The sequence below is a fragment of the Leucoraja erinacea genome, chromosome 4 (genome assembly GCF_028641065.1).
Source record: "Leucoraja erinacea ecotype New England chromosome 4, Leri_hhj_1, whole genome shotgun sequence".
Classification (NCBI taxonomy): domain Eukaryota; kingdom Metazoa; phylum Chordata; class Chondrichthyes; order Rajiformes; family Rajidae; genus Leucoraja; species Leucoraja erinaceus.
In genome coordinates, this window is record NC_073380.1 from 44246463 (window position 1) to 44259753 (window position 13291).

Consider the following 13291-nt stretch of genomic DNA (forward strand, 5'->3'; position numbering starts at 1 on the left):
TTCCTGACTTTTATACTTGACCAATGAGTGCAAATATGCTGTACCATGTATGTACTAACCTTGATGCTTTCTTTACCCTTTCTACTTGTATTGCCAGTCACAGGGAACTCTGGATGTGTACCCCAAGATCCCTCTGTTCTAAGAATCCTGCTACTTACTGTATACTTTCCTTTTATATTTGACCTCCCAAATGCACCACTTCATACTTGTCTGGATTAAACTCTATCTGTCATTACTCTGTCCATATTTTCAACTGGTTATATCCTGCTGGATCCCTTTGTCAACTTCCTTCACTATCAATAACTCTGCTTTTTGTGTCATCTGCAACTATCCCTAATAAGCCTATGCTTTTCCTGATACGAGTAGATCATATTCTTAAGAATCCCCTTGCAAAATATCCCAACTACTGATGTAAGAGGCACATTGGTCTACAATTTCCTGCTTTTCATTTATTGCCTTTCAGTGGAATGCCATTGGCTATTTTCCAGTCCTCTGCCTTTGGGTGAAATGGGCACATAGTTCTCTGAGTCAAAGCCCCTGCAATCTTCTGGCTTACCTCTTTTCATAACCTGGGCTAGATCTCATCAGCTCGGTGTGAAATATCGGTCAAGTTGCTCCAGGATGAGTTAAAAAGTAACCCGCATTTATGTAGGCTGTTTAACACAAAATAATACCAAAATGCTCCACAGAGTGCAATCAATCAAAAATTAACATCCTGGTAAAGTAGCAATTTTACATTATTTATGTAGGAAATAACTTCCTGTGTGTTCCAAATCTCATAATTATTTCTAAATGTCATGTTGTTTGACCACAGGTCAAATATATATTATTTGTATGAAATAAAATTACATAGATATAAATCACGTTTAAATATCTACCTACATTTTATCTCCACCATTAAGTGAATGGCCTTTTTGAACAAACATAAATAACTAAATTTGGTTGTTTTTAATCAATGTTTTATTTATTAATTCCCAGCACATTAAATATCTGTGCATGCCATGGACTTGCATGATTGAACTTTGGAAAGGTTGACATTTAATATAAGTTTCTGCTACTTCTAGCAACAGTATATTTGGCAGCACGCCCTAATGCCTGTTGCAAGTACTTTGTCAAGTCTGTGCATTAAGCCGCAGGTTTTTATAAAAATGGTTGGCATTTGGCATTGTGACTTCTATAACTGAAATAATAATTTGTGGTCAGGCCTAAGCATATTATTGAGGGGAAAAGAGTTGTACTTTGGTTCATGATGCACAGAGCCCTAAAATTGGCAAGCTTTCCTTATCAATTTTTCTGATTTGAAAGCCATTAGTTAGGTCAGACTATTAATTTAAATTATAATATTGTTTTTTTTTAAATGGCTGTACTGACAATAATGAAAAATCCTGCTGATTATTACAGGACTTCTGGTCTCTGCTACAACCACATGGACTATATAATAGCAACCGTGTCTACAGCTGCTATACCTTGCTTTCTGTAGAGATTTCATTTTATTTCTCCTAGTTTCTCAGTCTTGATCACATTTGTTCTCAGGAAGACAGCTCCTGACGTACCTCCATAGTATCCACAGGAGTTGCAAATACTGGCCTTTTAGTACTTCCTTTCCCATTGACTGATGACTCAAATTTGCCTTCTATGTGAATTAGCAATTTACTTCTTACAATTTAGTAATTTGCATTTGTTGCTCTCAATGTGGTTTCCTCAATTTTTGAGAAACCAGCCACAGAGTGGTGACCATTTTGGGGAACCCTCCATTCAATCTGTAACATTGTAACAGTTACACGTCACATCAATTCTCCATTTCACGTTGACATGTCTTTCACCTTATACAATGTTCCATGCAAGCTTGAGTAAACTTGAAGAACTGATCCTAATCTTCTGGTTTTGCACATTACTGCCTTTAGTAATCACACCGAATTCAACATTTTCAGATACTCAGACATTTGACTTGTACGTCACAGTTCCAGCATTCAGTTTATATTTTTCTCTCTGCACTTGCTATTTGAATTTTATTTGTCATCTCTTATTTGCATGTCCTCCTGACCATTTGTTATTTCCTAGCTTCTTTCAGGTGGCACCTCTACCATCAGCAGACCCATCCAATTTCCTTCTACTTAAGGGCCTGTCCCACTTGGCGATTTTTTTCAACGACTGCCGGTATCATTGACTGACATATCAGGTCACCGAAAAATTTGCGGCGTGAAGAGGTGGTGATGTGGCGTGATGACATGTGACGCGCAGTGTTTTTTCAAGTGTCGCAACATTTTTTTGTCGCCGCTGGATTTTGAAATGTTCAAAATCTTTTGGCGACACTGATATGACGCAGGCAGTCACAGAAAAAAATCGCCAAGTGGGACAGGCTCTTAACAGTCTAATCCACCTAGTGGAGCTGATCCACACCCATAACAACTTCTCCTTCGACTACTCCCACTTCCTTCGTCAAAGGTGTAGCTATGGGCACCTGCATGGGCCTCAGCTATGCCTGCCTCTTTGTAGCATGTTGAACAATCCCTGTTCCAGGCGTACACTGGCCCTATCCCCGAACTCTATCTCCGTTACATTGACGACTGCATCCGTGCTACCTCTTGCATCCATGCAGAGCTCATTGACTTCATCAACTTCACCAACAATTTCCATGCTGCACTCAAATTCACTTGGACCATCTTTGACACCTCCCTCCCCTTTCTTGATCTCACAATCTCTATCATAGGAGATAGACTATCAGCTGACATCTATCACACACCCACTGACTCCCACAACTATCTCGACTACACTTCTTCCCACCCTGCTTCCTGCAAAGACTCTATCCCTTAATCCCAATTCCTCCGTCTACGCCGCACCTGCGCCCAAGATGAAGTATTCCATACCAGGACATCCAAGATATCCTCATTCTTTAGGGAACGTGGGTCCCCCACTCCCATCATAGATGAGGCCCTCACTCGTGTCTCCTCGATATCCTGCAGCTCCGCCCTCGCTCCCCCTCCCCCTAGTTGCAACAGAGGCAGAGTCCCTCTAGTCCTTGGGTTTCACCCCATCAGTCGTCGCATACAACACATAATCCTCCGAAATGTTCGCCACCTCCAACGGGATCCCAACAATAGTCACATCTTCCCATCTCCACCCCTTTCCGCCTTCCGCTGAGACCGTTCCCTCCACACCTCCCTGGTAAACTCATCCCTTCCTACCCAAACCACCCCCTCCCCAGGCACCTACCCCTGCAACCGAAGAAGATGCAACACCTGTCCCTATACCTCCTTCCTCGACTTGGTTCAGGGACCCTGACAGCCCTTTCAGGTTAGGCAGAAGTTCACTTGCACCTCCTCCAACCTCATTTACTGTATCTGTTGTTCAAGATGTGGACTCTCATACATCGGCGAGGCCATACGTAGACTGGGTGATTGTTTCGCTGAACACCTTCAATCAGACCACCAGAACCTCCCTTATCGCCCGGTTACTAAACATTTAAATTCTCCTTCCCATTCCCACACTGACCTTTCCTAGATCTCCTCCAATGTCAGAGTGAGGCTAAATGCAAATTGGAGGAACAGCATCTCATATTTTGCTTGGACAACTTACAGCCCCAGTGGTATAAATTTTGATTTCTCTAACTTCAAGTAACCCCGGCATTTCCCCTCTCTCTATCCCTCCCCCACCCAAGTCGCACCAGCTTCTCGTTTTCACCCACAGCTAACAATGGCTTGTTTCTTTGATCATCATTACTTTTTTGCTTACATTTCATTCATTGTTCGTTACCTCTCAACATCATCGTCTATATTGTTCAAGAAGGAACTGCAGATGCTGGAAGATCGAAGGTACACAAAATTGCTGGAGAAACTCAGCGGGTGCAGCAGCATCTATGGAGCAAAGGAAATAGGTGACGTTTCGGGCCAAAACCCTTTTTCAGACGGGTGGGGGGGGAGAAGGAAGGAAAAAGGGAGGAGGAGGAGCCCGAGGGCGGGGGGATGGGAGAAGACAGCTCGAGGGTTAAGGCAGGGGAGGAGACAGCAAGGGCTAGCAAAATTGGGAGAATTCAACGTTCATGCCATCAGGGCGCAAGCTGCCCGGGCGGAATATGAGGTGCTGTTCCTCCAATTTCCAGTGTTGCTCACTCTGGCAATGGAGGAGACCCAGGACAGAGAGGTCGGATTGAGAATGGGAGGGGGAGTTGAAGTGCTGAGCCACCGGGAGTTCACCGGAGGTTATTGCGGTCTGAGCGGAGGTGTTCAGCGAAACGATCGCCCAACCTCCGCTTAGTTATAGTACCTGGCATACCTCCATGCTATATTTAAGAGGGAGTTAGATGTGGCCCTTGTGGCTAAGGGGATCAGGGGTTATGGAGAGAAGGCAGGTACGGGATACTGAGTTGGATGATCAGCCATGATCATATTGAATGGCGGTGCAGGCTCGAAGGGCTGAATGGCCTACTCCTGCACCTAATGTTTCTATGTTTAGTCTCCCCGATGTAAATCAGCTGACATCTAGAGCAGCGGATGCAGTAGATGAGGTTGGAGGAGATACAGGTGAACCTTTGTCGCACCTGGAACGACTGCTTGGGACCTTGAATGGAGTCGACGGGGGAGGTGAAGGGACAGGTGTTGCATTTCTTGCAGTTGCAACAGAAAGTGCCCGGGGAGGGGGTGGTACGGGAGGGAAGGGAAGAATTGACAAGGGAGTTGCGGAGGGAGCGGTTTTTGCGGAAGGCAGACATAGGGGGAGATGGGAAGATGTGGCGAGTGGTGGGGCCACGTTGGAGGTGGCGGAAATGGCGGAGGATTATGTGTTGTATTTGCTGGCTGGTGGGGTGAAAGGTGAGGACCAGGGGGACTCTGCCCTTGTTGCGAGTGCGGGGATGGAGAGAGAGAGCAGTGTTGTGGGGTATGGATGAGACCCTGGTGCGAGCCTCATCTATGGTGGTGGAGGGGAATCCCCGTTCCCTGAAGAACGAGGACATTTCCGATGCCCTGGTATGGAACGTCTCATCCTGGGAACAGATGCGGCGTAGGCGGAGGAATTGGGAGTGGGGGATGGAGTCTTTACAGGGGGCAAGGTGCGAAAACGTGTAATTCAGATACTACACTACAAACCAACTGACTCACATGGCTATCTGGATTACACGGATGAGACATTCCATACCAGGGCATCGGAAATGTCCTCGTTCTTCAGGGTCATATTTATAACTTTTCTAAATTTAGATGAAAGGTAATTAACACAAAGTATTAATTCTATTTCTCTGCTACAGATACTGTCTGACCCACAGGAGACTTGCATCATCTTGTGTTTTTATTTCAACGATCTTGATAGAATTTATTTTTTTGTAATTGTTGTTATTTAGCATTCATAATTGTAACTTCAATGTTATTTACAGTATGCCAGGTACAGAATGCCACTGACATTAATTGGCCAAATATGGATATACATGCAATGCTTTATGTATTTTCCAGTTGTGGATGGCTAGATATGAAAGGGAAATAGAATTGTGAATGTGAACTGGATGAATCTTTCAATGTTACTGAGAACTTTAAATAACTTTATTGGGAAACCAGACACAGCATTTTGCTTTTTATTTGCAGAGTATTTTAGATAATTGCTCAGATTATATTAAAAGTGAAATACTACTTTGTATAAAAATTGAATTGACGTTTTCTTGAATACAGTGCAGATTTTGTTTTATTTGCATTTGGACACTTGTTAGAACTACCTGACACTTTGAAATCACGACTAGCATTAACTGATTGTCTTACTCATTATACTGTAATTCACCATCTGAATAATTATTCAAATCCTTGTGTTTTATCTATTAGGAATTTTCTTGAAACACCCAGAATTGATTTTACGTAAGAATAGCATAACCACGTTTGAGGAGATTTTGTTGCTGTTTTGAAAGAACCATGGCCTAAAAATTAAGCATCCTGTGGTTCCTACGTCACAGTGCTGAATCAGCAGTGTGGTAAACCTGAGCCAATTCATGCAGGTGCAACTAGGTTGCAATATTTTGTCACAATCCAAATGGACACGTCTACGTACATTTAAGTGTGCAATACCTTTCCTCTCTTAATGTGTAGTTCAATACCGTGCACCTGTTGGTCTATTCATGTGCACATTGATGCCAGGGCTCTAGCCACTAAACCACGACATTGCTGGAAATCTAAATGTTGTATTCATTTAAAACAGTTGCATGATTTCAATGAAAATAAGTCTTGTCAGTGACAGAGTAACATAGCTGGTTTCAACGACCAAGTTGCCACTGTTCCATATCCTGACATCCCCATTTCCCGCAATGGCAGGATCAGCAGAGGAAAGAGTTAGGACAGTATTTTATCCGACGACACCACTGTTGTGGGACGAATCACTGATGGTGACGAGTCAGAGTATAGAAATAAGATCGGCCGATTGACCAAATGGTGCCAGCACAACAACCTGGCTCTCAACACCAGCAAAACTAAGGAACTAATTGTGGACTTTGGAAGGGGTAGGATAGGGACCCACAATCCCTTTTATATCAACAATACCTTTTATATGGTGGAAAGGGTCAAGAACTTCAAATTCCTGGGCGTGCATATTTCCAAAGATCTTTCCTGGTCCCAGCACACTGATGCAATTATAATGAAAGCACATCAGCGCCTCTACTTCCTGAGAAGATTACGGAGAGTCGGTATGTCAAAGAGGACTCTCTCAAACTTCTACAGGTGCACAGTAGAGAGCATTCTGACTGGTTGCATCGTGGCTTGGTTCGGCAACTGGAGTTTCCCGGAGCGGAAAAGAATGCAGAAAGTTGTGACCACTGCCCAGTTCATCATCGTATTGTATTGTATTGTATTCAAATTTATTGTCATTGTCTCAATTTGAGACAACGAAATGAATTTTCCTTACAGGCAGTATCATTAAAAAAATCACAAAGAAATTATAAAAATAAATAATAAATAAATAATAAAACATATTAAAAATAAAATTGAAATTGAATTAAAATTTAAAAAAAAGCACAAATACAGAAGTCCACGACACAACATAACATAAATGGCACCCAGGTGAGGACGGCACCATAGTCCAGCCAGCCTCCCCTCCGTGTTCATCCGTGGACGGGGCCTTCCAAGCACCCGCAGTCGCCGCCCCGGGTGGCCCGATGTTCAGGCCCTCACGCCGGGCTGGTGGAACGCCGACGCCGAACCCCGACGGTGAGTATCCTCCTCCTCAGCAGCCCGGACCTTCTGATCAGCCGCCTCCCGCTCCCGGAGTCTGCAGCTCCTGAGTCCACAGGTCGAGCTGGGCAGAGTCGCAGGACCCCGCGTTGATTAGTCAGCGCCGCCCGCGTTGGGAGCTCTGCAAACCGCAGCTCCGTGATGTTGGTGCAGCAGGTCCAGCACTCCGGGCTCCAAACGGCGATGTTCATCATCGGCTCTGACCTCCCCACCATCGAAGGGATCTATTGCAGTCGCTGCCTCAAAAAGGCTGTCAACGTCATCAAGGACCCACACCATCCTGGACACACACTCATCTCTCCGCTGCCATCAGGTAGAAGGTACAGGAGCCTGAAATCTGGTTCATCCAGGTTCAGGAACAACTTCTTCCCCACAGCCATCAGGCTATTAAACTCGCCATCAAGCAAACTCTGAACTATAACAGCGTATTGCACTTTATCTGTTTATTTATGTGTATATATATATATGGTCTATGCTACATAGACACTGAATTGTTTTGTATTTATGCTTACAATACTCTGTTGTGCTGCAGCAAGCAAGAATTTAATTGTCCTATCTGGGAAACCTGGCAATAAACTCTCTTAACTTGACGACTTGACTTGAAGAATATTTGTAGCTGCCTTGTAGAATAAGACTGACTGCAATGGCTGTAATTAAGTCTGTGGTCTCAAACATGCTGTATCTTCTTGGAGATGGTGCAGTTCCAAGGTACCATTTTCCCAGGGACAATGGTGTTTTGGAATTGAACACGCCTGATAATATCTTGACTTTAGAGTTCTGAAACATCAGATAGTTCTATCATTTAGAGACTTTGCAACTTATTTTCCTTCCTTTTTTTGCCTCTTTTCTTGCTTCTTTGTCCGTTCATTTTTAAAGGTTAATAATGAGATGTGCTTTTGAGGCTCTTCATATCTTTCTTTTTACATTATCAGGACCAACTTGCATTATATTTTTGTCACAGTTTGTTTCTGTTGATCCAATTAAATCTACATATTCGACCTAATCTGTATCCATTTTTAAATTCTAAATTAAAAGCCTCTATTCACTCAGCAAATGATCATATTGGTTGAGAAGCAGTGTATTCAGGATATTAAAAAAATAACACTATCATAATTGGGATGCATTTGTTGAAAGCTGCTTGTCTTTAAGAATTGGTGTGTCCTCCTGATCCGTAATAAACTTGGATAATGATAGACATGAAACCTTTTTCTAAATGTGTTTTCTAACTTGTGAAGGACAAATAGTTTATAATTGCAAAGGAAAAAAATAAATAAACGTTTTGTTTTTCTCTATGTATTGAAACAATCCTGCATTGCATGATGCCGGGCACTTTTTCTATTGCCTCCGCCTCTGGATCTATTTCTCTGGCAAGGAATTCTTGCCACTCACACCCTCCTCACGCCCCCCCCCCCCCCCCCCCCCCCCCCCCACTCCCCCTCCGTAATGATTTATTCTCCTCCTGTCTCCAACATTCTTCCCCATCCTCCTGCCGGCCTTCTATCCTCCCTGGACCTTTTCATTTCCAACTACTGCTGTAACATCAACCGTCTTGACTTCTCAACTCTTTACCTATTCCAATTTTACCTTCTCCGAATGTGCAACCCTCTGCTCACACTAGCAATCCCCATATCGTCATCAAATCCGTTGAGAAGTGCGATATCGTTGTAGTCTGGCAGATTGATCTCTACCATTCTCAGGCCAGGCACCACCTCCTCATATCTACCCCTTGACCATGTTGAGATGAACGAACACCTGGCCACCATCTCACAGACCGTTACCAATCTTATCACCTCTGGCGATCTTCCCGTTACAGCCTTCAACCTTATAGTTTATAGTTCTCCAAACCCCACTGCTCATTCCTATTTCCTTCCCATAATCCTCAAGTAGGACTACCCACTCAGCTCTTGACCTACATCCGAGACTCCTCAAATGAAGAAGGGTCCTGATGCAGAACTTCATCTGTCCATTCCCTGGACAGATGTTTCAAGACCCTCTGAGTTACTCCAGCACTTTGTTTTGCTCTGCCTGCCAGAAGTTCATTTTTAGGGAATTACTATTTTGGAACTTTGAATTAGATTTGAATGGTTGAAGATGATAATATGCCTTTCCAACATTTTTCTATTACTTTTGTGATTAACTTTAGATATCGGAGACCTATGCGTTTTTACCACGTGAGGCAGTGACCAGATTTCTAATGAGCTGCTCAGAATGCCAGAAGAGAATGCATTTGAATCTAGATGATGCAGATCATAAAGGTAAAACATTTTGGCATTTAATTCAATATGGAATAACCTTAAAAATAGATAGATTACTTTTAATTTAAAAGCAGATTTGTTGAAACAGTTGAGGGTGTTTAGGTTAATGGATTTGTGTTTGGGTTTATCTAGGTAAGCACATTAATTTTGACTAATCAGGTTTTCTTAGTCACGATGTTGCTTTGCGCTTTTAATATTAAAACGATTAATTAAAAAAATCAGAAATATATTTTTGAAATTAGAAAATTTACAATAGCACAATAGTTAATGCAGAAAAATGGTTAAAATAGAAAGGATTAATATTGAAATTGCATTTCTTTAAAATCTTTCTTAGCATTGATTTTGGAAATCAAAAAACAGGCCGGATAATAAAAATATAATATAAACTTATAAAAAATTTAATGAAATTAACATAGTATTTGCATTCTTCATGAACAACATTAAGAAACTAATTGTTTATTCTTTCATAAAGGAGAGAACAAACTTTTTGGTGATATTATCAAGCAACATTGTGTCTTCAACAGATTTGTGCATTTTCATTTTTGTCATTGTGCCTGTTTTGTGCAAATAAGGCCTTGTGTTAATTCCTTGCCTTGTTAATGTTATTTCCTGTCAATTACAGAAATATTATTGTTCATGAAGAATGCAAAGACTATGCTGATTTCATTAAATTTTTAATAAGATTATTTTATATTTTTATTATCCAGCCTGTCATTTGATTTCCAAAATCAATGCTAAGAAAGATTTTAAAGAACTGCAATTTCAATATTAATCCTTTCTATTTTAACCATTTTGCTGCATTAACTATTGTGCTATTGTAAATTTTCTAATTTCAACATGAGAAATTTCTGATATTTTTAATTAATCGTTTTGCCAGGATTGATTTCTCTTGAACAAATACAGCTTCATTGTATACATTATAAATGTTCTTTCCTTTTTTTGCAACGTTTTCATTGATGAAAGCCCTTTTTATATACCTTGGAGTTGGCTCAAATTTATCTTTGGTGAGCAAATCCTAAAAATGTGTACATATCCATTATGGCTGAGGGTGTTTCCTGATGAACAGAAACACCTGGACAGTTTGTTCATAAGAACATAAGAAATAGGAGCAGGTGCAGGCCATTTGGCACCTTGAGCCTGCTCTGCCATACAAAAAGATAATTGTTATTACTGCTCATTCCATTTCCCTACCCTATTTTCTTATCTCTAGCATCCAGAAACCTATCTTTTGCTGTTTTGTATGCTGTCAAAAACTGAGCCTGCACTATACCATGAGGCAGAGAATTCTAAAGATTCTGTCTTTTGGGCAGAAATATTTCTCCTCATTTCATTCATAAACAGCTTTCACCTAACTTAGATACTGGCTTCTAATTCTAGGCTGCATTGCCAAAGAGGCACATCCGCCTCACATCCTGGTTGTAAAGCCCACTTAATATTTTGTACATCACAATCAGTTAATCTTTCTTTCTTCTAAACTGGAAACTTAGCTTACTTAATCTCTCTTTGAATGATCTGCAATCACAAAAGTGAGTACAGTGAATGTCCACTGCATACCCTTTATAACATCTTTCTTTCGGTAGGGACACAATACACAAGGTCTGCTCTCACCCAGGCCTAGTATAATTGTATTAAGATATCCCTTCGCTATCAATCTATTACAATAAATGCAAGCATACTCTTCCATTTCTGTATTGTTTGCTGTACTTGCTGTTGGTTTTCAGTGACTTGTGCGCAAGGGCATCAAGGTCCATTGAACATAAACATTTCCCACTCTCACCTTCTATAAAGACTGATTTACTGTTGAGAAAAGTCACTCTGCCAAGTGCAGAGACATATGAGCAGTAATAACTTAAGCTGAAGGTATCCCCAACAAAGATAATTGTGGAAACCTATGCTCCCAGCTTTCTGTTCAGGTCAGAACATTAGGTAAACACTGCTATGCAGTGCCCTCCATAATGTTTAGGACAAAGACCCATCATTTATTTATTTGCCTCTGTACTCCACGATTTGAGATTTGTAATAGAAAAAAATCACGTGTTTAAAATGCACATTGTCAGATTTTAATAAAGGCCATTTTTATACATTTTGGTTTCACCATGTAGAAATTACAGCAGTGTTTATACATAGTCCCCCCATTTCAGGGCACCATAATGTTTGGGACACAACAATGTCATGTAAATGAAAGTAGTTTTGTTTAGTATTTTGTTGCATATCCTTTGCATGCAATGACTGCTTGAAGTCTGCGATTCATGGACATCACCAGTGCTGGGTGTCTTCTCTGGTGATGCTCTGCCAGGCCTGTATTGCAGCCATCTTTAGCTTATGCTTGTTTTGGGGGCAAGTCCCCTTCAGTTTTCTCTTCAGCATATAAAAGGCATGCTCAATGGGGTTCAGATCGGGTGATTGACTTAGCCACTCAAGAATTGACCATGTTTTAGCTTTGAAAATCTCCTTTGTTACTAGCAGTATGTTTGGAATCATTGTCTTGCTGTAGAATGAACCGGCGGCCAATGAGTTTTGAGGCATTTCTTAGAACTTGAGCAGATAGGATGTGTCTATACACTTCAGAATTTATTATGCTACCATCAGCAGTTGTATCATTAATGAAGATAAATGAGTCAGTACCTTCAGCAGCTATACGTGCCCAGGCCATAACACCCTCACCACCATGTTTCACAGATGAGGTGGTATGATTTGGATCTAGAGCAGTTCCTTCGCTCCTCCATACTTTGCTATTGCCATCACTCTGATATGTTAATATTTGTCTCATCTGTCCACAAGACCTTTTTCCAGAACTGTGGTTGCTCTTTTAAGTACTTCTTGCCAAAATCTGCAGATCGAGGAGGTATCGAGCAAGATATTGTGAAGGATCAACTTTGAGTGACCCTAAAAAAAAATTGTTTTATGCAGTTGAAGGAAATAAACAGTTAATTAAAACACAATATAAACAAAGTTAAAAGATCCAAGTAATTGAACTTGTCTTGCTTTTAACATTTAATCCACATGGCCAAAAAATACCACTTAAATGGATGGGGCAACCTTTCCTGCACTAGGTTTAACTTTTGTAAGGTCAGATGGAAATTGATTAGGAGGGGCATCAAAGATTGCAGGGAGAAGGGAGGAGAATGGTGTTGAGAGGGAAAAATGGATCAGGACTGATCGAATGGCGATTAGACCCGATGAGCTGAATGGCCTAATTCTTCTCTGTCTCATGGTGATGGACGTTGTCTTCATGGATTGTAGAAAGCCATTTGACAAAGTGGGTAACTAACTTACAAACAATCCTCTCCCCGCCCCCCCCCATCTCCCCACTCTTCGCTATGCCCCACCTGAACTCTTACCTAGCCCCCCCCCCCCCTCCCCTTACACCTATCTCCCCATCTGACTGTGTAATTCTCAAATCTTCTACCCTTACCTCATATACTCGGTCTTTTCTTCTCTAGCCTTCATACCAGTCATTTGCCTATCAACTCCCCCCTCATCTGTATTTAGCTATCACTCGCCAGGCTTTGTCCTGCCTTTCCTCTATTCCAGTTTTGCCCCATCGTATTCAGTTTAAAGAAGGATCCTGACCTGAAATGCCACTTATCCATGTTCTCTAGCCATTTTGCTTGAGTTGTTGAGTTACTCCAGCATATTGTGTCTTTTTGTAAACCAGCATCTGCAGTTCCTTGTATCGAAGGTACTGAGGAGAAACGTGACGAAAACCGAAACTTCACTTCAAAAGAACACTTCCACCCTACAAAATAATGGGAAAAATAACAATTAAGCTATTGATTACCATTGTAACAATTGGGGGAAAAAAACTGAATTTGGTACAGTATCCATGAATTCATTTTT

The 13291-nt window shown here is 41.5% G+C and overlaps 1 protein-coding gene across 4 annotated transcripts in view; it reads left to right on the forward strand.

The window, feature by feature from the left end:
• LOC129696328 (nucleolar protein 4-like) overlaps positions 1–13291 on the forward strand; it is a 187472-nt gene that overhangs the window by 21453 nt on the left and 152728 nt on the right. For all 4 annotated transcript variants that reach the window (XM_055634144.1, XM_055634143.1, XM_055634146.1 and 1 more), the window contains exon 4: positions 9340–9451. In XM_055634144.1, the coding sequence (XP_055490119.1) occupies positions 9340–9451 (112 nt within the window). The remainder of the gene's footprint in view (positions 1–9339; positions 9452–13291) is intronic.